This window comes from Nomia melanderi, chromosome 1 (genome assembly GCF_051020985.1).
Source record: "Nomia melanderi isolate GNS246 chromosome 1, iyNomMela1, whole genome shotgun sequence".
NCBI classification, from domain to species: Eukaryota; Metazoa; Arthropoda; class Insecta; order Hymenoptera; family Halictidae; genus Nomia; species Nomia melanderi.
Genome location: NC_134999.1, coordinates 32,782,360 through 32,806,918, shown reverse-complemented (window position 1 = coordinate 32,806,918; position 24,559 = coordinate 32,782,360). Strand labels below are relative to the sequence as shown.

At 40.9% G+C, this 24,559-nt stretch overlaps 1 protein-coding gene across 3 annotated transcripts; it reads left to right on the top strand.

Annotated features, from left to right (window-relative positions):
* Positions 1 to 285: 285 nt before the first annotated feature.
* LOC116432120 (UNC93-like protein) lies at positions 286 to 24,559 on the top strand. 3 transcript variants are annotated; one of them, XM_076374327.1, is made up of 8 exons: positions 7,927 to 8,448; positions 9,130 to 9,244; positions 11,270 to 11,875; positions 15,194 to 15,480; positions 18,491 to 18,716; positions 21,472 to 21,631; positions 22,094 to 22,361; positions 22,944 to 24,559. In XM_076374327.1, exons 3-8 carry the CDS (start codon positions 11,625 to 11,627, stop codon positions 23,201 to 23,203), a joined length of 1,452 nt encoding a protein of 483 aa, XP_076230442.1. In that variant the 5' UTR covers positions 7,927 to 8,448; positions 9,130 to 9,244; positions 11,270 to 11,624; the 3' UTR covers positions 23,204 to 24,559. The 3 variants fall into 3 exon arrangements, with proteins under 3 accessions (XP_031844360.2, XP_076230442.1, XP_076230441.1); XM_031988500.2 differs by lacking the exons at positions 7,927 to 8,448; positions 9,130 to 9,244 and adding an exon at positions 286 to 694; XM_076374326.1 differs by lacking the exon at positions 9,130 to 9,244.

Sequence of the window (24,559 nt, the reverse complement as noted above, 5' to 3'; positions counted from 1 at the left end):
TTTACAATTCCTTGCAACACAATATCCCCTTTACAACAAAATATTCGGAATTCTCAGCAACAAAATATTCACATATCAAAAATTTTCTTAGTATTCCAGCAGGTTCCTATAGCAACCAACGATTTTCGCGTACCGTTCGGTATTCTCCGTCGGTTGCCGAAGACAACGATTTATCTCGCGAATCGTTGACACGCGAAGGCCTGATCGAACCAGACAAGATATATCGCGGAAAGGAAACCAATCTCTCGTTACCGAAGCGAAGCGCAAACGTCCCGATCACCTTTCCCGGTCGCGCACGTACACGCACACGGCCGGATCCTCCGTTGTACGTGCGAGTCGCGTGTTCCCGCCGATAAAAACGCTAAGGAATCGCGGCTCAATGGGGGAAAAGGTGTAACAATCGGGCGTGCGCCGGGAATATAGATAGTCGTATACGATAAGCATCGAAATCCCTACTCAAACAGCTGCACCCGATACATTCAGCGGTGCCGCGCGAAGAAACGGATGCTGGGTAGGGGGCGTGTGCGGTGATACGACGTGTTTGACCGCGTGTGTTTTCGTGTTCGATCAGTGCTGTTTTATCCATTGCCACTCGAAGAAACGACCGGCCGGGATCGTGCGCCATACGAAAACGATGGGACGACATCGTGTGCAGGTGTGAGACACTACGGCCCAACCGTGACCCTCTTCTGAGGTGAGATCGAAAATTGGATGGCGGAGTTTAACGCTAAAATCACCGGACGTGACAAAACGACGTATTTCTGGTTTCTTCTTCTTGGAATTATTAAAACACTGACTTAACGATACGAAAATTGAATTGTAATTGAAGTTTCGTTAGATCTGGAGTTTCTATAGGGAAACTTCGAAGTGAATTTAATTGCTCGGTGGTTTTAGTGTTAACACTAGAACTAGTGGACAAATAGAAATGACTTATTTCTTCTTTTTGGAATTATTAAAAAGGGAACAGATGGTTTTGTAGGTAATTATTAATGGAGTTGATTGAACAATGCGAAAAGTGAATTGTAATTGAAGTTTCGTTAGATCTGGAGTTTCTATAGGGAAATTTCGAAGTGAATTTAATTGCTCGGTGGTTTTAGTGTTAACACTAGAACTAGTGGACAAATAGAAATGAGTTATTTCTTCTTTTTGGAATTATTAAGAAGGGAACAGATGGTTTTGTGGGTAATTATTAATGGAGTTGATTGAACGATGCGAAAAGTGAATTGTAATTGAAGTTTCGATAGATCTGGAGTTTCTATAGGGAAATTTCGAAGTGAAGTTAACTGCTCGGTAGCTTCGGAATTATGGCCGATTTTATCTTTTATCGATGTAAATTCGCCGGTTCTGGATTTTAGATTGGAAAATGGAAAAGGAGTGGGAATTTTTGTGGGAATTGTAACAAGATTGAAGGTTTTGGTTTTAAGTAGGGTATTTTTGAGTAGTTAATTTGGATTGTTATCTTTGGCAGTTGTTGGTCTTGAAAAAGAATGGATTACTGTTTCTTGAAATTGTTTGAGGAAATTCTGCTTTTCCTAGATTTAATTAGTATTCTTGTCTTGTTCGGGTTCCGTGGAATATGCTGACTACGTACAGACATGTGGTTCGTGGACGTACGAAGTTGCTCAATTTATTCCTTTGAATAAGGATATTTAGAAAGGTTGTCCAATTATCGTCTATGATTCAAACTTGTGATGATGATTAATTTGAACACTGGTTAATCCCATGGTGATCAATGTTATTACATATTAAGTATATCGAATGAAAAATAAACAGAAACATAAACGGCTGTTCTTCATAATTTCCAATTTGTTTTTCTTCAACGCTACGCAGTTGTTAATATTAATAGAATGAAATATCACTAATCAGATACATAATTCTAAGACCTATCTGCAAGTGCTATGGTTTCCATATCAGATTGAAATTTGCATTACAAACAGCTCCTATAATTTACAAGATGTTTATCGACGATTCCAGTTATTACTCGCATACATAGTGTCGCTAAAATAATATTATATTAGATGCAAAAAAATAAAGTGATTACAAATACCGAAGTAAATTACAAAACATACAATGAAACTTTACATTTTTCGAGAGACAAATCAATTTCAAAAATTCCTCAGCCATCCGCACACCCAGTTTCAATTCGTTCCTCTCGATAACTAACACGTCCGACTACTATAAACTCTCTGCACAAAAAACCAATTGCCAATTATTGATAGTTAATGAATCGTTATAAAATTACTTCTTTCTCACATTACGTTTGAAGATATACAATCGGCAAAGAAACGAAGACACCCAGTATACGTCCTCTTCGCAATATGCACGGAGATTATCACTCGCGTGCCATTGTGTAATTATTCCTCGGTTTGTTTTCATGATTAATACCAAACCATTACTCGCCGTTACATTGATTATCCATCGCGGTTTCCTCGTTGCGGCACGATAGCGAATCGAAGTCAATGTCACTGTCAGCTCGGTCGTCTTAACACCGAGTACCAATTGGAATATTTAAACAAATTTTTTCTTCAAAGAAAACGATGCAACGATCGTCTTTCGATCCTCGGAGGAAAATCATTGAAAATATCGGCATCGCCACCACGCTCTGCGGAGGGAGACGAATTCGCCGCGCGGGAAATATTCCATTTCCGTGGGAAATCTCATTCGGCCGGATATCGCGAAGCTTGACAAGCATTCTCGCGCGATCTACGTATTTATCTCGATACCATTGTATTCGGAACGCGAAAACTTCTGCCCGTGAATTAATGGATTTTCCGCGAGCCGAGTTATTCGAGCAATTATCGCTAGACCATGTAGCTTTTCACCGTGATCAACGACTGTTAAACAGTGCCCGGATGGAAGTAATTAACCCCACGTGCCAGTTGTGTCGCTTCTGAAAGCGGCTACGAGGGGGTAATTAAAATGTTGTAATAAGTAGGGCGATAAAGGCGACTGCGACCCTTCGGAAAATTGTTCAATTACGTTACGCAGGATCGATCGATCTTCTCGAATCGAGAGAAAAGATTGCCTTACGACGGTGTAACGATTAAACAGCGATATTAATTGATTTCAATCTCCAATGAAGGTTTTTCGTTCGTTTTTGAAGAGAGTTTCGTAGCAATTCTATTCTGGGAAATACTTTTGGAAAAATCTTTATTATCGCTTTATTGAATATTTGGATTGTCCAAGTAAATGTCTGTTTTATTAGGAAAGGGTATTAAGTAGGTTATAATTCAAGCTTGATATTTCTCGTTGGATTAATTAAAGTTCTTAGGAAAGTTCTGAGAGGCTGTGCGTATACTACTGTATAAAATAGTTTGAACAATGAAATTTCTAAATATTTCCACGCTTTAACATTCTCGTAACCCCAAGTACAACCTTTCATTTCATAGGCACACGTTACTGTAATTATATACAATGGGACATTGTATAATAACATAATTGAGTCAACGTCGCTAATTACAAGATACCAACCAGCCACGTAATTAACAAGCTGCCCGAACCTATAATTTCGAGCAATGGGTGCATTGAATACGTTACGAACTGCAGAAATAATTCATTACACTTTTTCCGGAGCGCATGCAAAGTGCCGTTGTTATTATGAAAATTGAAGTGTCAATATTTTCTTGAAATCATTGCATTGGAAACCATTTTCCGCGTAAAATTACTTCGCGCAGTTGGCCGGCAACAATTAACCCGTATGTAATTGCGACCATTCACAGCCTCGTATGAATGAATTTCTGCGCTAATTAAGCAATTCGTGGGAGCGACGCTATATGTGATAATTCAGTATTTCGATGTATTCGTATATTATATGCTGTTCTGAAAAATAATTCGCTTGTTAAGATTATATACACAACAATTTAAAGTCACATTAAAATACAAGAATGCAGTCATTTTTCTTCCTCTTTCATTCTTAGTACCTTTTCAGCTGGTTCGAATCATTTCAATGAATAATATTCATCCCGTTCACTAATACCGAACAATCGCATTGTTTCACAACGTCTAACGTTATCAGCGAATTATCTCGAATCGAACTCTATAAACAGTATCATGGCATTCCATCAGAAGATATCTCTCGTCCAGCGCTATAAACGAATCGTGGATAAAATCTTCAATGAAGGAGGAATCATTTTTACGTTTTTCCGGGATCAGGTTATGTTAATTTCCCCCGTATTGAGTCACCGCGATTTCGAAGAAGAAATCAGGCGTTACGTGTTGGACTGTTATTTTTCCCGCGAGTGAACGCGGCGGTTCTGACGTCGATCGTTTGTCAAAAATAATTAGGCGGGTCCTTTCAACCGCCGCGATTTAACAACGTCGTCCCTTTCGCTTCCGTGGGATCGAGGAACTAGCGAAAAATCGATAAGGCGAATTACTGTATAATTAAGAACATGGGACTCTGATTAATTCAGCGGTGTACTTTACAAATGGTCTTCATTTTTATTAATTAATATTATATGTCGCGGAATAACCTTTCCCTAAATTCGATAACATTTATATTCCTTAACCAGTTAACTGGAATTTAGTTGGGAAAACCTCTCGTTCTGCGCGCAGTGAAATAAAAAAATTGGTATATTTTAATGGAAGATCAAAGCGAATCAAAGAAGAACTACACGTTTATGTGAACAAATAAAGAATTCATCGATGAATGAATTAGTATCATGTCGAGCTTCACGATGACGCGTACACTCGTCAAACGCAGTTAACTGGTTAAACCGTTCCGTTTATCTTGAATCGCCCTGTACAAGCAGTTTCTCCTCGCTTTCCGTATTTTTATAAACTGTACTCAAGGATGCAATTAACCCCCCTCTCGAGAATATTTATATTTCATATTATACAAGAAGGACGTTAACAACGTCGACGCGCGGATTGTTAACACGGGACGTTTCAAATGAAATTAATTTCAAATAAGGGAACCTCCCGCGCGGTGCACCGGTAACGCAGGAGTGGTCAAAATTACTGTCATTCAAACCGACCGCCTTTCTCGAGGTTTTCATTGTATGTAAATAAAACAAGCTCGCGTGACTGCAATATGGAAACGCAACGCTTTTAAAAATACAAAGTAAACACTGCAAATCTAGCGACGAAAAAACTAACGCTATAGGGTGACTCAAAATAAGTGTCTCCGTGTAGATTTCAACTAAAAACCAGAATATCGGGAGGTAATTTGAATTCTAAGAAACATTGAATTCTTGAAAACAGAAATTAACATACATATCGCGAAACGACTAACAAACTAATGCTGCACAGTGATTAATAAGTGTCACGTATGTCCCGATCGTATCTTGACGCGATATTTCCACACCTTGCAACCGACGCCGTCGAAACCACCTAATGTTCGAGAATAAGAAAAAAAAAACTATCAAATGCATAAATCTAGTAGCTGAGGAAATGACGTTACAGAAGCGATCCCAAATGAGCGAGCCAGTCTCCATGGTCACGATACTTTTAAAACGATTGCGACATTTGCGTTGCGTGATCGTACGGTTGGGCGTTTTTTTCCTCTTTCTTCCTCGTTAAAGGCGTGTGCTCGATTGAGTTCGAACCTCGTGAAAGGATCGGAAACACCTCCTATATCCAAGGACGCGAGCCAGCTCGCGAGCGTTGGGACAATCGCGCGCGGCCGATGATTTTAATCGGGCAGCGCCGATGAGATGATTTATGGAGCGGACCTTCTGCGCCGATGTTATCTAACGCCAAACATTTGCCTACATTTCACGGGAGAACGTGTTGCAGGTCTGCCGCTCTACTCGCCTTCTCCTTCGCGTTTATTTCTAGGCCGCGGATTCTTGTGCAAATTAGAAAATCTCGGAGAATATAATTGAAGGTACAATATAATTGAATTGAAGATCAGTTAAGGATAGAATGAAAGCAGGGAATCGTTCTTAACGTTTTTATGCATATAATTAGGGAAATAAGATAAAGATGGGAAACGTATTTTTCAGATCATTGTAAATATAATTACCAAAATAGAATGAAGACGGGAAATGGTTTAAAGATTTCATGAATATCATTGGGAGAATAAGATAAAAATAGAAAATATTTTTCCAAATTTTTGTGGATATAATTACCAAAATAGAATGAAGATAGGAAATGGTTTAAAGATTTCATGAATATCATTGGGAGAATAAGATAAAAATAGAAAATATTTTTCCAAATTTTTGTGGATATAATTACCAAAATAGAATGAAGATAGGAAATGGTTTGGTGAATTTTTATAAATGTAATTGGGAAAGTAAAGTAAAGATAGAAAATATTCTTTCAAATTTTTATAAATATAATCACCAAAATAGAATATAGGTAGGAAATGTTTTTTTTTAATCCGCGGTCTATTTATTCCTTTTATCTTGCAACAAGCGATCTCGATCGTGATCTCCTTGAAAAACGGAAATGTCGAAGCTTGACTAATTGTCGCTTAATTGATCAAGGAGAATGGAGATTAAAAAAATTAATTTACTGTCTCACTGTACCTTTGATAATTGGCTTCTTTTTGCTGAACATTTTGCCCGGACTGTACTTAGTCACGGTTCATTGGAAACATCAGCTCCTGATGGTTTTTTAAGTGAATATTTAATTATGCTTATCGACGATTACCTTTCATTGGAACGATTTTGTATTTTGAACGGGACAGGATACGTGGGAGTGGTTTTGAATTAATTAGATCGTTTCATGCCACTGGATACACCCAAAGAAAAATCGGAATAGCTCTAAGCATTTTTCATTATTATTTGAAAGTCACAATTAAAAATCAATTACTAGGAAAAAATCACAATCTTTCTGAAACTTAGTAACATTCATATTCAAATAAGCAAATACCTATTCTGATTCCTGTTCATCATTCTTTAAAATTTAAATTTATCCAACATATCTCTGATTCATTAACGGTTCAAGGTATTGATTTTAACCAACCAATGAATTAATTAGTATGAATTAAACATCAGCTAATCAATCTTATTTTATATACTATTAAACTTTAATTCCTACACACTAAGAGGAATATGAAAATCAGTTAAGTCCTACCGTTTTAATGGTCACGATAGTATAAGTAGAATCAGACATCGGTGGTCAGACGTTCAATTTCGAAGTGTTCAACAGCGTTCTTCTTACAGATCTCTGTAGCATACGCCATTGTAAGAGCAAAATGCTTTGTTATACAATTTTTGTTGTATTTTGAATCCTGTTGCATTCGTTCGCCTTGAAAAACGGCACCGGAGTCACGTAATACGCTTGGCTTAACGGAATCATTCAGCTATCGATGTAGGCATACATATTCAAAAGCAACGGTGTTGCAATACCGAAACTCATGAATTCCTTCTGAGATATATATCCTTGAGTTCCCGTATTGGATGACAATACACCGTATCTCCGACAAATAGACGGACTCATTCTTAAACCGGCGTTATCGTTCGCAATAAAAATGCATATATTGTTACGGCGCAATAAAAATAAAACCGAACAATAATTTCCAACGAGACACATACACCTGTATTTGAAGTTGAACCAATTACCAATACAGTCCACGATGAAATTTCAACTGAACATTCATAAATGTAAATGCATTTACGAGATACTCGTTTGCTCCATTTCACAGATAACACAGCTTCGGTTACATTGATCTGTTTTTTGCAAAAATAATAAAACTTTGATCGCAAAATATAAATCGTCGACTCGTAAAAAACTGGAGGAGCTAATATTTCATTCTCCGTGCAGATATCTACAAACTGATAAAACAAGCAAACAGTTTTCGTTGCGTCGTTTTCGAAATGATATAGGAGTTCGGTAAATTTAAAACAGAAGCAACGAATTCTAGTACGCTAAAATGTTTATATATGTTTCTGTTTTGCATCAACGCGCGAACTACGACGAATATGAAACGTTAGACGTTCGTAGTTCATTACAATGGACGTATAAATTAAGAAAGGAACCGTGTAGTTCTCGTTTTAAGAAATTAATTGCGCTAATTTGAATAAATTGGTTTCACGAGCTTGAACTTCCGCGATAAATAGTCGTAATAAGACACCTTTTCTTCGCGGCAGAGGGACAAGTTTTAAAGTACCTTAACGAGAGCGAAGCGCTTGTATATCACGGGGGATCATTAATTCCAAAGCAATTCGGCGGGACGGCCCGCGAGAGAAGTGCCGGTCGAAGTAGAAAAAGCCAGTGAGCCACCGCACGGTTGAAATTACGTACGAAGTGCCCGAAGGTGTCTCGGCGTGTGCATTATTCGCAGCGAAATTAACGTAACTTCTCGTCGAAGCGGAGGGGCGGTTTTCTACTCTGCGGTTCCTCGGAGAATCTTCGTTTCCCTTCACTCGCGGTCATTCTACATTTTTCAACGTCTACCGTCGGGTCGTCGGCATTCTTCCCACGATTCTCTCTTATCAATCATGCTCGGGGGAACCAACGGTGCCAACGAACCTCGGGATCGAGTCTACTAAACGCGAACAGGTTAGTGACTTTAACTGTGGATTGAATAAACATCCGGTCGAGTACTGAGAACCGAACGTTTCCAATTAAAACCTTTGCATCGTGATTTCATATTTAATACGAATCTTCGTTTCTCATATTGTTCAATGTTTCGACACTTCGATTGTTTTAGATGAAATAAATAAAATTCTCTATCTGCATTGAATCTGTTATATCGAAGTATTGATACAGAACCTATGGTAATTCGAAATTTAATATCCGACGGAGTTCTAATACTGCGCAATCTACCTAACGAAGGTAATAAAACTACTACGACGAACATTTAATACTTTCTAAAACCACTTCGGTCAGACAGGTTCAGTTGGAAATCGTTCACAATATTTCTCAAGAACAATGGACTTATCAATAATTACTGACACTTCCCTATTACTTCACGAAGTGATCAAATAAATCAACATTTCCGGGTTACGAAAGCCTTACAATAAAGATAATCTGTCCGATACAGATCTAGTATCGCGCCGATGAAAATAACCTTATACAATTCCAGTTGAATAAAGTAAACATTGTTTCGACCGTAAACCACTTGCTAGACCATTCGAGATGTAGATAAAGTTTCCGATCGAGGCACGCGTGGAGAATGGATCAACTGTCAGAGCGCAAAAGGTGCGGGTAATTGACACGTCGTATCGTGTGTCGTTGCAGCGCGAGTCAACGTAACCGGGACGGTCATTCACCAAGATAAATTCGTCCCCGCCATTCAGCGAGCTGAGCCTGTGTCCTCGAGTGCACTGCCCTTCGTGCAGCTTGCAGCGCGAAGGTAAATTGTAAACAGATCAATTGATACGCGGTACAACAGGTCGAATTGATCGAATGCCGACGTAGGCATTATTATTGGCACGCGATGGAAAGGTAAGGGAATTACCGCTGATTAAAATGTCCCTTGCGCGCCGGCCCGAGATGGAATCGCCGTGATGAGGGGATAAATTACTAAATATCGATCAGGAAACGCGATCTCGATGGCCGCGTCGTTTGTAATTAGAAATTCCCGTTGAATGCGGCCCGCGCACGTCAGTTGCACTGTACATGGTATGTTTATCGATAGTTATGCGAAAGATTGCGACTACGAGTTATTTTAGATAATAATCCATGAGGTACCTTGAATTAATTAAGATAGTACTGTGTTAAGTAGTTCTCGTACTTTCATGTTTTTGTTTTCTTGGTGGTGTCGTGCATTAATGTTCCTCGTGGTCAAAATGGATATTCCGGTACTATTGGTATGATGACTTCTGCAATTTCATAGATTTCATGAAATTTAAGTTCGTGTTAGGTCTATTTCAACTTTCTTGGCTCTACTTTTCATATTGTGGAAATCGTAACTTTCTTTCTATCTAAATACTGTGTATGAAAGGTTCACTATATTTAACGCGTTGAATTCCAATCAAATCAAATTACTATAGTTCACTCAATTAAACGACGATTATTTGAAGACATGTGTATGTTGTAAATAATGCTACCCAATGCGGCGACATTCAGCTGACATTTAATATTATATTTCTTCCATTTTCTGTATTTTACTCTGTAAAGTACTCCGATTGTCACGAGCACTTTTGAGTATATGCTGTGTTTTTCGAAGGACCACCCAATGTTGGGACTAAATGACTGATTGACTGATAGCTGAGCTGATTCTCAACTGAGTCTGATTGAAGCTGAGCTGATTTTCAATTGATTCTGACTTGTTTCTAAACTGATTCTGATTGAAGCCGAGCTGATTCTCAACTGATTCTGACTTGATTCTAAACTGATTGTGATTGAAGCTGAGCTGATTCTCAACTGATTCTAAACTGAGTCTGATTGAAGCTGAGCTGATTCTCAATTGATTCTGACTTGATTCTAAACTGATTCTGATTGAAGCTGAGCTGATTCTCAACTACTTCTGACTCTGAACTGAACCAGTACTGATTTTGACTGAACTGATTCTGAACTGATACTTATACCGACTGTCAAACTGAACTTTTTTCTGCCTGTTCGAAGGGTTTTTATACTGATCCTGGGCCTACTCCCTCCCTCTCGATATACGAAGGTGGGCCTCAGGGGCGGTTTTTCTATCCCTTCCTACGCAAGACACCTACCCCTGTCTCATCCCCTTCCAGTCCGCCTGTAGCGCGGGTTTCCTGGAGCGGGGGTGACGGAGTTGGTCGCTATGCTGAACGAATGTTTGGCAACGCTGGGGAAATTCCATTAGGTCAAAATCCTCGAGGACACTTTTTCTAAAATTCTAACAGACCCTCTGGAGCACGACTTTACGACACCTGGACTGAAGTGAAAAAACTAGACAATGGTTGATTTCTACGCTGAACCCTTATGTGCCGCATATTGGCTGCAGGCCGGCCTGCTAAAGTACCGGACGGAAAGCTGATGGTCACGAACGTCTCTAAGAATAATTCCCGTGTCGTAAAATTGTCCCCTTGTTGTCCTAACATACTCTATAAAATCCTGCGACATTCAACGTGTTGACAGTCACAGTTTAATCATCTCAAATCCTGATTCACTCTCTGCTGCAGTAATATATACCAAAAATTCCCCGTACCGAACGAGAATTACTAATCATCTCGAACCCTCTTTCCATCAGAAAACCATATACCAAGAATTCTCGATATCCCACGAATCTCACAAACAATCACAAAGTCCAATTCCTTTTCACCAGAATACGCCGAAAGCTCTCAATACCTCACGCCGATCGCAGTCGAGTAATTCGAAATTCCAATTCCCCTTCCGTCGAAATATCATACCAAAAACTCTCAGCGTCACAACAATCAGAGTCTGACCACAATCTCTATTACAGCAATTCCAGCGCGAGTACGAGCATCGGCAGCCACGGCGAGCATAGTTATGAAACGGTCCGTACATTTGTCAGCGATTGGCGAGCCAACGGCGAAGGATCGTTAACAGGTCGTCCCTCAAAGTCGCTCGAGACACTCGAGAGCCATCGATAAACTGCCGCCGGATCCTCGAGCGACGGCTATCGCGGTAATATTTCAATCGCTCGGACCAATATATTGCATCATGCGGCGCGGGACCCTCGTTCCCGGCGCGTGAAACGATCTCTCGCGTTTCCACGCGTCCGCCGCAGCGATCGTCCGAGCGCCTCGCGCACCGAGTCGAAAGTTCGCCAACAGTTCGACATATCGCTGGAGAAAATGGAGACCGTCGGGGAGTTCGCGAAAATCCACACGGAGAGCAACGAGTACGAGCCGTCCGAGCGATGGAGGATCACGAGGAACGTGTTGGTGATCGGCGCGGCGTTCATGGTGAACTTCACGGCGTTCATGGGCGCCACTAATCTTCAGAGCTCCATTAACGCCGACCAGTCCCTGGGAACCTTCACGCTCGCCTCGATTTATGGGAGCTTGATATTCAGCAATATATTCTTGCCCACCCTAATTATCAGGTAATCGACGCCATGATTTCTCTTTTTCCGTGTTCCCATTTGTTCCTTCACTCTCGCCCGCCCGAGGGGGGAACGTTAACACATCCGTGGATTTCCGTTGATCGTTGAAACTCGAATCGAGAGAAACTTGCTCGCGGAGACTTTCTCTTATATTTTAGAGACGAGATGTTTGTATCTATTGAATGTTTGAGTTTTTTCTAATCGCGGGTTCTGATGGAATATTCGCTTGCAATGGTAATAAATTTGAGTCTGAAGGAATTCACATGTTGCGTTTGTATCTACTGCGGTAATAATACCGACGATGACGTAGCTTTCGAAGTAGAAAAATTGCAAACAGCTTCCTAGCATTCCGTTTAGAGCCGAGAATGTATTCTCACGTGGAACATTCCAACAATTTACCATCGTTCCATTCGCAACGACTGAAAAGCATCGTTTCCCAAGACAGAGTGTTCGTAGCTAATCCTTTCGTCCACTGATAACTTTCCTCGGCCTCGAAGCTCAATCCGCTAAAAACACGAAGGCAGCAATTCCCGGGGATCATAACAGCAATCTCGTCCCGAAATCTTTTTAGATTTCGTACAATTCGAGGAAGCAAAGCTCGCCATTTAGCGAAACGCCGGTGTCGAAAGCCGCAATAAAGCCGTCCGGGCGGAATACATTCCAAGGAAGAGTGGTTTATCGCGTTCCCCGCCGTAGCTCGAATTTCCAGGAGCGAGCCTATAATTATCGCGCAACGAACGATACAGGTTGGGTCCACCGCGCTGTTACGGGGTATTTAAGCGGCGCGAGATGCAAAAGCGTCTTCCCGGCGACCCGGCGTCTCGCCATTGTGCTTCGAGCACACGTGACCCGTTTACAGCAAAAGGGTCAAACGGTTGGAGAGCATTTGCCTTTTGTATCTTTTAATCCGCTACGTTACATTTTATTTAGGGCGCAAATAAAGCGAAAGGGTTCGCGAGAGAAATGGAACGAGGGAGCACGCAATCTCTTCTCGCCACTTTTTCTTCGCCCTTCTCCTTTCTTCTCGTCTCGCCTCCCTTTTCCCTTGGTTGAAAAAAAACAAGCGTAACACGGTTGTAACAATCTTGACAGCGGAAAAAGTGTTCGCCCCGAGCGCGCGCGCGGTGAGAAATTTCTTCGGGTATTTCGAAACCGGCTGCGACGCGATGGCAATAAACTTTATTATTGAAGTTTATCGTCCATGAAATTTTCAACTCGCCTCTCGGTTCGTAATCCGACACGCCGCCCCCGCCCGCAACGCTTCCGGTGATCAACGCGCGCCGCGCACACCGATCGGACCCGTTAACGTTCCGACGAAGCCTTTTTGTCGGGGATTGATATTTTTTAACTTCGGGAGAAACATTGGCTTTCGCACTGTCGCCTCGCGCGCGTTCGTTTGGTGACGCGCATTTTATTGGGATCGTAGATTGTTACTGAACTGTTATTAACCCCTTGTACAATGAGGAGAGACTCGTGATGAAACGGGTCGAAATGACTCGTTCCCGATTTCTTCTTCTTGCGATTATTCGAAAGATAATAGATTTTTCTCTAAGAAATTATTAAAGGATTATAAATCAATTAAAGTCTCAGTAGGTGCACTCTTGGAGTTTTTGTAGAGGAATTTCAGAGTCGATTTAACTGCTCGGTAATTTTAGCGTTAACAACAATCAATATTATTCATTACTCACAGATCAAAGTAAACAACGGTTTATTAACTTTAAATGAAATTTCCACTTTAAGTAGAAAATTTTATTGCATTTCTTACAGATTACCGATAGTAAAATGTTACAGGAGCTTAGTAGCGACATTAAATAGTACGCGAAGGAGTTAAGATCGTTGTTTATCAGATTTTTGACGATTCGTTCGTTTAATTGACGCGTACTTCGCGCGATTCAAATCGGAGATAACCCTAGTTTTTAATGAGAACAGAAGTTGCAATTAGTAATTGAACTGGAAACAGTTTAAGGCGCATAAAGCTCGGAGACACGATCCAATTTTGAGGAAAGCGAACCTCCGACAAGCAGAATTGTGTTTTAGAAAGTTACAGTTTTACAGAACTTCGCGCGATTTCCCGTGAAAGAGTACGGAAGTTGGTTTGAACTTTAGAGCAACAGAATTTTCCTTGGCAGCTGAGAAAGGATACTTTGCTACAATTGAATTAAGTTGTGGAGACAAAAGGTTATCACGAAATATACAAACATCATTCCAATCTAATAAACCAAATGAATCTAATAAATTAATCTAATAAAGAGTCAATACACACGCATTGATGTTTATAAAACGAAACATCCAGAAACACTTTTCAACCTTCAAGAAAGCAAACAAAAATATTCCATATGAAGAAATTACCCTTTAATTAGTAAAAACTAGACAAAAACATCCAGAAACATTTTTCAACCTTCAACAAAGCAGACAAAAGTATTCCATATGAAAAAACTACCCTCTAATTAGTAAAAACTAGACAAAAACATCCAGAAACACTTTTCAACCTTCAACAAAGCAAACAAAAGTATTCCATATGAAAAAATTACCCTCTAATTAGTAAAAACTAGACAAAAGCATCCAGAAACATTTGTCAACCTTCAACAAAGCAGACAAAAGTATTCCATATGAAAAAATTACCCTGTAATTAGCAAAAACTAGACACAAACATCCAGAAACACTTTTCAACCTTCAACAAAGCAAACAAAAGTATTCCATATGAAAAAATTACCTTCTAATTAGTAAAACGAACACTAAATTTCTTACTACACGGATCTCCATAAAATAACAAAGATCAACCTCCCCAACCCTCGACTAAATCAAGAAAAAATCATTTCACAAACAGAATAACAACCAGCAGATTAAGTAAATTACTTCACCGGATCGGTCGAATATGTTCATTAAAACGCCGGTTACCGCGCTAATTACGACCGACGGATTCTTGTCCGGTATCCGCTTAGCGCTTAACCGCACCCGAAAATATCGTAGCACGCGGAGATCGATATTTATGACCAGCCAATAACACGGCAGATTATCGTGTCGCATAATCCGCGTGGATTAGCCGGACGATCCGCTTTACAGAATATCGCCCCCGGGGACGATTCGTCTTCCCGTCGGTCCCGCGGGTGAAATATTATTTTGACACGCGGTTCAACTCGACTATCGCCGTGAGAGAAAAGGGGAGAGAGGCTGAGGAAGCGAGATGGGAGAACCGCGGAGAGTGAAAAAAGAGAAACTTCTCCCCGCAACGGGAAGTTTCGCAGAGGCTAGGCGAAACTGTAGGTGGTTGCTGGCACTCGTAAAAGCAATCTTATCTTCGCGTTCCTCTCGTTGCAGCTGGCTGGGTTGTAAATGGACGATATCCCTGTCCATCCTGTCTTACGTGCCTTTTATGGCAGCCCAGTTTTACCCAAAATTCTACACGATGATACCGGCCGGCTTCTTGGTCGGCATTGGCGCGGGACCACTTTGGTGCGCGAAGTGCACTTACTTGACGGTCGCCGCCGAAGCTTACGCCACCTTGTCGGACGTCGCAACGGATGTTCTGGTTACGAGGTTCTTCGGGGTGTTCTTCATGTTTTACCAGATGGCCCAGGTCTGGGGCAACCTCATATCTTCGGCAGGTGCGTATACCTTGGCTAAACTAACTTGCCGCCGGACTCGGATCCTTACTAGATTAATTTCTTCGGTGTACCTCACACGGTAGAACTGTAGCTTCGTGTTTGTCGAGGTTCAACGCTGGATTTATGGTCATTGATTATGTATTCAGGGGGAAATGAGGTTTAATGAGGTGCTAATTTCTTGGGGAGTTCGTGTTCAAGGGAAAGAGGTTGTTGTGGACAGGTTACGAAGGATAAGCGATTCGAAATGTGAAGATCGAAATTAGTGCAATTAGTGCAATTGAAGTTTTATGATCTAGCTTTCTGAATTCTTTGAAGATCAGCCAATATCTTCAGTTGAAACTTATGTAACTTCTACTGTAGTGATACAATGATTATATAACTATGAAGTAGTCTCCTAAAAAACTGCTGTAAGTATAATTCTAATATTATAACGCAGGACTAACATACGAAACGTTTTACCGCGCCGATCGATCATTTCGAACGATCCTAAGGACACGACGAAACCTGTACCTCCTAACCTGAATTTTAAATTGCAAATGTCCCGGCGAGGTAATCCCAGGTTTCGCCTCTCTTGGCGTGAACCGGGTTTAAACGAATACTGTTGCCGCGAACATGGAAATGTCACGAGCAAAGTAGGAATTACGTAACGAGCGTGGGATATCGAAATTGCGGTCTACAGGACGTCCTTCTATCCGTTCCAAGATTGAAGAATACCGGTTCGGATAATTAATTAATCCGCGCGAGGAAGCTGGAACACCTCGTTCGCTGTTTCCTCCGTGAATTTACCGTCGGCGGCTTCCGTTCGAGATTTTAAACGAAACGCTCGGCGTTGCTTCGATTTCGGGAAATCGCGTCGCAATCGAAGCTTTTATCCTCAAGACGGGCCGGAAGGAAGTCGACGAGAACGGAGGGGAAAGGCGGCCGACGCGGGAGCTCTAAGCTGCGAAAGCTAAAAGCGCCGCTTCTACCCTTTTTGCCTGTGGTTTTCGAGAGAACCGGCAAAGAGTAATTAAACTGACTTCGGTCTGGCCACTGACGACTCACTTTCACTCTGATAAAAGTTTCCGGCGAGGAGCACGCTAATGCGATCCGCGGTCGCCGTAAGCGGGATGTTAACGAGATCCGAGCGGCTTCTGGAATAGAACGAGTTGTCTCAATTAGGAGTAAATTGGACGTAAATGATGTTTCCCACGAACTCTACATCAATCAATGCTGTTGCAGACGACAGGAAGGCTGTGTTTATAAATGTCGGATATTTGGAAAGTATAAGTTATCACTAAAGTATCCTGTTCCGTTTGAAATACAGCGAGATAAGAGTCAAAGATAAAAGTTAAAGCCAGGAAACGAAGATTAAGGTGGACGCTAAATAAATTTCAAAAACTGAATTGTTAACATTGTATTTGAATAAAGGTTTAAGCGAAGAAGCGAAGGTTAAAGTGAACGCTAAATGAATGTGTCGAACTGAATTGTTAACTTTGTATTTGAATAAAAGCGAGCGAGCGAAGAAAAGAAGGTTAAACTGAAGGCTAAATAAATGCGACAAACTGAATTGTTCGCTTTGCATTCGAACGGTTCGTCCCCTTCGATAAACTTCGTATAGAAACTCATGCATTCCAATTAATATCGGCAGCGACGTTCAATGAAATTCTCGAACTTGTACTTCCACTGCATCCACACTTGATTGCTCCCGAAGTGAAACGTTCCGATCAAGATAGTTCGCTGAATTATACAGTGAACTATTTCCATCGTGCAGCTTCGATAATAATAGACGAACTCGGGCAAATAAATAAAGCTGCCCCCGAAGTTCGCCAAAGTACACGGCGCGACGCCTCGATTCCCTATAATCGTGAAACGAACCAAATAAATGACGAGAGGCGGCGGCTGGGTCGGTATCGCGTGCCTCGCTCACGAGTTTCTTTTCGGGGGCCGCGCATTGATGTGCGCCTGGCCCGGTCCCACGGGGAACGGCGAAGTTTATTCATGAGACTTCCGGCTCGATCTTCGGGATCCGAGGATACTGGAACTTTTAACGTTCCCTGAGCAACGGGAAATCGTGGCGCGCCGGCTATTGTCACGCTAAATAGCAAGGTAAAGACGCTGATTCAGAGGCGAAATTCCGGCGACTTTCGGCGAGGTTTAAATTTCCCGCGCTTTCTGCGAGTTGATCACAGTCGACGGTGATTTCTGAATACAACGGATCAGCGTGGTTGACTGGTTCCTCTTTGTTGGGGAATCCAATGGGAGACACGGGAAGAATACTGCCGACACGAGTTCCATTTCTTCTTAAAGAAATATCGATTCCACTGCTCGAAAGGGATGCTTCGATTTAAACCGAGTGGAAATATGTTAAATGTATTAATAGTTTATTCGAAAGCGAGGCATCTGAATGGATACGGGAATTTAATAGCTTAGGAGAATCAGATATTGAGATCAAGTTTCAACCCTGCGCCTCAACGAGGATAGTTTAGAGGCAGAGTTCGGATTGTTAAATCTTGTACCGCTTCCTGAACTTCACCGGATCCAAAACTGACGCAATATCACGGAAAGCAATAATGTACGGATAATTAAAAATAAATCCGAATGCTATCGTTTCATACAAAAAGGTGGCGAAAGACAACTGATAGAATAATCTAATACCAAAACTCCAACATTGAAATTTCTCTTCCAAACACCTAATTATCAGGGAAAAGAACTACACTCCCACATGATGAAATACATCTTCATATTATCAATCAATTAATACCTAACCTATTATTTTCACATTTCGTCCACCAAGGTACCCTGAAATATCGAAACTCCAACGTTGAAATTTCTCTTCCAAACGCCTAATTATCAGGGAAAAGAACTACACTCCCACATGATGAAATACATCTTCATATTATCAATCAATTAATACCTAACCTATTATTTTCACATTTCGTCCACCAAGGTACCCTGAAATATCGAAACTCCAACCCGAAGTTCCCGATGAAAGTCTTCTTAACCCCTTCAAAGATCCATTCTCTTCTAGTTCTTTCGCACGGATTGGACGGAGTGTCGTCGAACGTGACACTGAACAGCACCATAGTGGCGAAAACGTGCGGAGCGAACTTCTGCGGCGCGACATCCGGCGACGCGGAGGGTCCGACGCTGGAACGTCCGCCGGAAGACAGAATCCACTTGATCTGCGGCATTTATTTGTGCTGCATGATAGTCGCCTCCTTAATCGTCGCTTTCGGGGTCGATTCACTATCGAGGTAACCAATCATTGCGCATATACGGTGAGTCGTGCGAGTCCCCCGCGCTGCCACCGGGCGCAATAAAACGACGACGGGGCGCAGCTTAACTAACCATTGTTGCCGCCGAAGTTAGGCGGCCCGGCATTAACTCGCTCTCGTAAATTACGAAACTGTTGCGATTTATAGCCATCGCTTGGAATTAGGTGGCACTAGACTGCTGATTTTATGGATTCGTAACGTTCCAACGTGTAGCCCGCCGATTCCGCGGACAACGAAAGCCGCTCCGGGATCGATGCGACGAATCGGAAACGCGGAAACGAAATTCCAACGGTCCAGACGCGTCCGATGCCGAGCTAGGGAAGCTCGCCGGACCGAGCACGTTCACGAGTGAACACGATTAATTAACCCTTCGCGCTCGGAAGCTTCTCGCTGGAAGCATTTAACATTTCTTGACAACGCAAACACGATATTCTTCGGAAGCAATATTTCACGTACCGAGGCATTATACGAAGCTCAACGTTAAATACTAGTCTAGTTGGCTTTAGTGCGCCAATCAAGCGGCGACTGAGAGTCACCTCACGAGTGTAAAGGGTTAATCGCTGTCGTTCACCTGTTACCGATTACTTTCACTCGCGTTAATGCTTGCACGCTTTGGTACGTCGGTTTTATACGATTTTCGTACTAATTTCGCATAAATCGGTGGAATAATAACATTGCTGGTATACAGAAAGTGAGTATACTGTTTCATTTCAATATGATTAAATATGTATGCGTATCTGGCTGATTAAATATGTATATCGTTAATCAGCGACGCGGAATATAACGCCTGTTCAAATAAGGATCGGTAAATTCATGAATTCATCGCGATTAAAGTCTGGAGTGTGATGTTAATTAGGGGCTGTGTTTCTCGGTTGTGTTCGTAGCAGTAATGGGAAAGATTTATGAAGAAATATCATCGACAAACAGTTATTACAATGGTTGTAGATTTAATGGTATGTTTAACCTTTGGAATATGAAATTTTACGATTTATGTTCGTGCGAGATTGTTGATAAAAATTTGAATTGATGGAATTATAATCGTCAGAGTATTTTGTCACATACGTATGTACAGTGTTACGTGAATAGTTAACTGTTCGTTGCAATTAGAATGACAAATGTTGAAATAATTTATATTTGAACATACAATCTACCCAGAAGCAACTCAAATATATATATTTCATGCGAATACGAAACAGGCGAGCATTAAGAATTTCCATTGGTTGGTACATGCATGTCCGAACGCGCACGGAGATCCGACATTTCGTCGATACCTTAACCGATTTAATTAAATTCTGAAGGCGGTGGAAGCGTAACAGGGATTGCCAGAATATTTAAGTTGTCGTTAACAGTATAAAATCCCAATTCGATAATGGCACGTTTCGTCTGCCGTCGCTAAGAGCTTATGCATAAATTGTTCGCGGGAAATGGTTACGTGTGCGTCACCCGATACTCTCGATTCCCTTAGAAATCCGCGTTATGAAAATCAGCCTCATCAAAGAAGTATTGGAAACCGATACACGCGACGTATGGAATTTCAGAGCACCGAAACTCGCGGGTAAATACAATATGCCGGCTTTTAAGTGGCTCAGCGGGGACAGGGGGAGACGGTGAAATCGTCGAAAAATATATACACGAACGTGCGCACGGTGTGTACACGTCCAACTACAATTCATCGGACACTTACGTTGTTAAACGTGAGATACCAGCTAAATGCGATCACGAGATTTCATAAATATTGATATCGAAAAATCTTTATTAATATTAGATGCGATGCATCGGCTTTCGTTCCTTTTCCCTCTACAGTAAGTGATCAATAAATCGAGGATACGCGTGTCCCACTTTTTATCAATAAAAACTTTCATCCTCTAGGTTGGACTATAAATACTAGGATAAAAGAGGAATGTGTCTGTTTGATTTCTAAATATCTTCTGCTGAAAACATAGTATAAACTTCATTAATGCTTTTTGATAGAAACTTAGAAATCTGATGAAATATCTTTGCGTTTCAGTGCATTACAATTTATCATTCTAATTCTAATTCTAATTATTTGTCCCTATAACTATAAAAACTTTTCTAATACTTCCCTTTTTTCTGATTAATTAATTTTCTCCTAAAAATATTCAACTAAGCTTGAACTTGTGGATAACAGTGCATTACAATTTATCATTCTAATTCTAATCATAATTATTTGTCCCTACAATTATAACAACTTTTCTAATACTTTCCTTTTTTCTGATTAATTAATTTTCTCCTAAAAATAATCAACTGGCCTGGAACTTGCGGATAACAGTGCATTAAAATTTATCATTCTAATTCTAATCATAATTATTTGTCCCCATAACTATAACAACTTTTCTAATACTTTCCTTTCTCCTGATTAATTAATTTTCTCCTAAAAATATTCAACTAAGCTTGAACTAATGAACAAGAGTGTATACACCGTGTTCATCGCCGATCGGTTAAGTCGAGACATATGAACCCCGGGGAAAAAGTCGCTCGCCGATCGATTTGCGAGCGTAGAGAAACGCATTGCGCCGCGTATCATAAATCCTCCGCGAAGAGCCGAATGTGTTCGCGAAACGAGGGATCAATAGCGGATTAATCCGCAACGGGGGCACAATATTGTCCGTCGTATGAAGAATCGCGACAGATAATTCCGTCGATTAATCGAGACTGCCCCGTGCATGTATGCGTCATGATCTTGTGCTACATCCTCTTGTGGCGTGTGTTCCAGGTACAATAGAGGCAGATCTGGTTCAGCGACAGGATTGTCGGGCATTAAACTGCTGGCCGTGACGTTGAAACTGTTGAAGGAAAAGAGTCAGATCCTGATACTGCCAATTATCATGTTCATCGGAGCTGAACAGGCGTTTCTGTTCGCCGATTACAATGCTGTTAGTAGCTTCAATCCGTTCTCTTTGCCGTTTCCATGAAATTGTTTATCTCCGGGACTAGTTTCCAATTGGAATGACCACGTTTCAGAATCCATTCTAAAGAAATAAAAGTCACAGGAGCGTTCTTTCGAGTTAAAATACAATTAAAATTGGAATACCAGAAAACTCGCCTACTATAAACTCGTGCATTACGAGAATTTTAATTTCCGTTTAATTTGCGAAATTTATACCTATAATCAAACGTGAATTTCACACGCGATAAGAATAGCAGTGAGAAACAATTCAGAAAAGATTAAGCAGATTGTATAATAAATTTTCATATTCTAAGCTATTCCTTTGGTAATTGTCTAGAAATATATTGATTCTGGATAGAAATAGAGATTATTATATACTTAGACTGAGATTGACAAGTGACTTCAAGGGTTTACGGTATAATTCACTGAATAACTTACATTGTTCCAGTCGTTTGTGTCCTGCGCCTGGGGGATCAGCAACATTGGTTACGTGATGATCTGTTTCGGTGTTACGAATGCCATAGCTGCGCTAGCAGCAGGGTCCATAATGAAATTAACAGGAAGGAGGGCACTAATGGTATTCGCCTTCTGTCTTCACATGGGAATTCTGGCCTTCCTGTTGCGCTGGAGGCCCACACCTGACCAGAGCTCGATGTTCTTCCTGATGTCCGGATTATGGGGTCTTTGCGATGCCATGTGGCTGGTCCAAGTAAACTGTACGCAGACTTTTCTTTATTTAATTAAGACATCCAACATAATCAAAACACAAATCGTATTTTTAAAATATACTACCAGCAGCTGAAACAGTAACATTTACGATAAGCTGCCAATGATAAAATAATTTAATTTCCCTTTTTATCCGCTGTCAATACAAGTGTACCTTCTGTTGGAACACTGGTATTATTGGCAATAGTGAAAGTAACTTTCACTGATCTACAGACAGCAACAGGTGTTGCAGGTAATATAATTTCCTGTTGAAATACCAACGTTATCGGTAAGGTTCGGAACAGCATTGCATTGCTAAGGGTTCTAACGATTCCCTAAATAAAAATTCCTATGACAGGCAATTCCGTGAATTCCCTAAATTTCAGCAGTAACAAATTAAAGTGTCCATCTTTAACGACAACAGGAATAAATGTTACTGTCCGTCGATAAAGAATACCAATGCTCGAAAAGGTAGAGAATACAGTGATTAACCGATGACAATGAAGAACCAGCGCTAAATTTGAACGTTTTATTTGTGACTGAATATCTACAACAGTGCGTGATATTTATATTTCTTTTATTTATACTTTCAGCCCTATCAGGCATACTGTTTCCTGGCAAGGAAGAAGCTGCGTTCTCGAATTTCCGGCTGTGGGAGTCTACGGGATCTGTGATCACATACGTGTACAGCCCCTATCTGTGCACGCAAACGAAGTTGTACATCCTCATGGGATTCCTTTGCGTAGGAATGATCGGCTACGGTCTTATCGAGTACAGTGGGAAGGCAGGCAAAAGGGCTCCTAAACCAAAACTTGACTTCGAACTGGTGGGGAATGACACGACGAAACTTTGAGATGATGAGACATTCTTCTATTGAGATCTCGAGAATTCCAAATAAATGTGCAATCTCCAGCGCGGTCGATAGTGTTAGATCGTTAAGTTCGAATTCGAGAAGGAAGTGCAGGGTGTCTGTAAAGTCGATGAATTTATAAATAATACTATTGTATCGACAGATTATATAATTATTTTTTAATAAATTAATAACGATTTTCTCCTTAATCAATTCATTTTCGATAAATTATAAAGAAAGTGAACCAAGTCTTTACGGGCACCCTGTACATGCGAAAGCTCCTGTAGCAACATAGGACACAGGCAAGTCAGCTTCGGAAAGTTCGATATTGTACTTGATTGAAAACGAATACAGAGAAATTTCCTCATAACGTGATCGGTGTAAATAATGTATAATTCCGCTACACATAAGAATCATACATAGAAACGATACATAAAAGTGTCGGTCGCGAGTAACGTTGTCGTCTGTACAAGAGTCGGCGGAGCACGCAGACAGGACCTGAAGGTATGATCATTTGTGTGATTTGTACCACAATATATGTTTTTATTTTATTCTTGTGGACACCTACTAGATTTTACACAGGTATTTTTTTCGCTTAACCGCTAAAGATCTTCATCATCCTCCGTTTCTCACTTTAAATACGTTAGTTTAATGTTACATCGTGTGTTTTCTAGGTGCTAACATTCAAGCTAAAGCTACGGCTGCTTAATTTAATTGTATACTTAATGTGCTTAATTGCCATTCGACTGGTACCGGTGTCGTTTTCTGTATCAACGTACGTGCGTGTGTATGAGCGTGTAAATGTATGTATGTACGTACGTGTGTATGTATGTATATATGTATGTATGTATGTATGATGCGATTGGTACGTGTATCGTAACGTTCACTGTCAACACGCGAACGCGTATAATGTATGGTGTCATGCGAGTAGTTTTGCGGGTAGTGTCGTATGCCGATCGTTCTTTCCCTTTCATTTTTTTTTGTTCTTCTCTTTTATTGTGCTGTCACGATCAATTGTCTCCCGTCTTGAAAATCGAAGGCGATGGAATTAGAAATCGGCGACTGTCATTTCCGGTGTTCTCCGCAACGAGGCTACCGCCCGTCAAACGAACGAATCGCGGACGTGGAATCAATTGACCCTGCATACCTCGTGCTAAACTCATCAAGTTAAAGGTCTGCCTGATTGTGGATCGTGTGCTAGCTTAAACCCTCGTTATGTACAATTCAAGTTTTGCAGTTCAGTTTATATACTTTATAAAACGTAGTAGGAACTTTGGTTTCGCTAGGCAATGTTTCAGGAGCAGTTTCCTCTAGTTTCTCTGCCTCGTGGTCTTTTCTTTTTTTGTTTGTTTCTTCGCA

Bases quoted from the DNA above. Each gene is read 5' to 3' on its own strand.
- LOC116432120 (XM_031988500.2), top strand. From the start codon at position 11,625: ATGGAGACCGTCGGGGAGTTCGCGAAAATCCACACGGAGAGCAACGAG. The intron at 18,717-21,471 runs GTAACCAATCAT...CGTGTGTTCCAG, and splicing joins GGGGTCGATTCACTATCGAG to GTACAATAGAGGCAGATCTG. The intron at 22,362-22,943 runs GTACGCAGACTT...TTATACTTTCAG, and splicing joins GTGGCTGGTCCAAGTAAACT to CCCTATCAGGCATACTGTTT.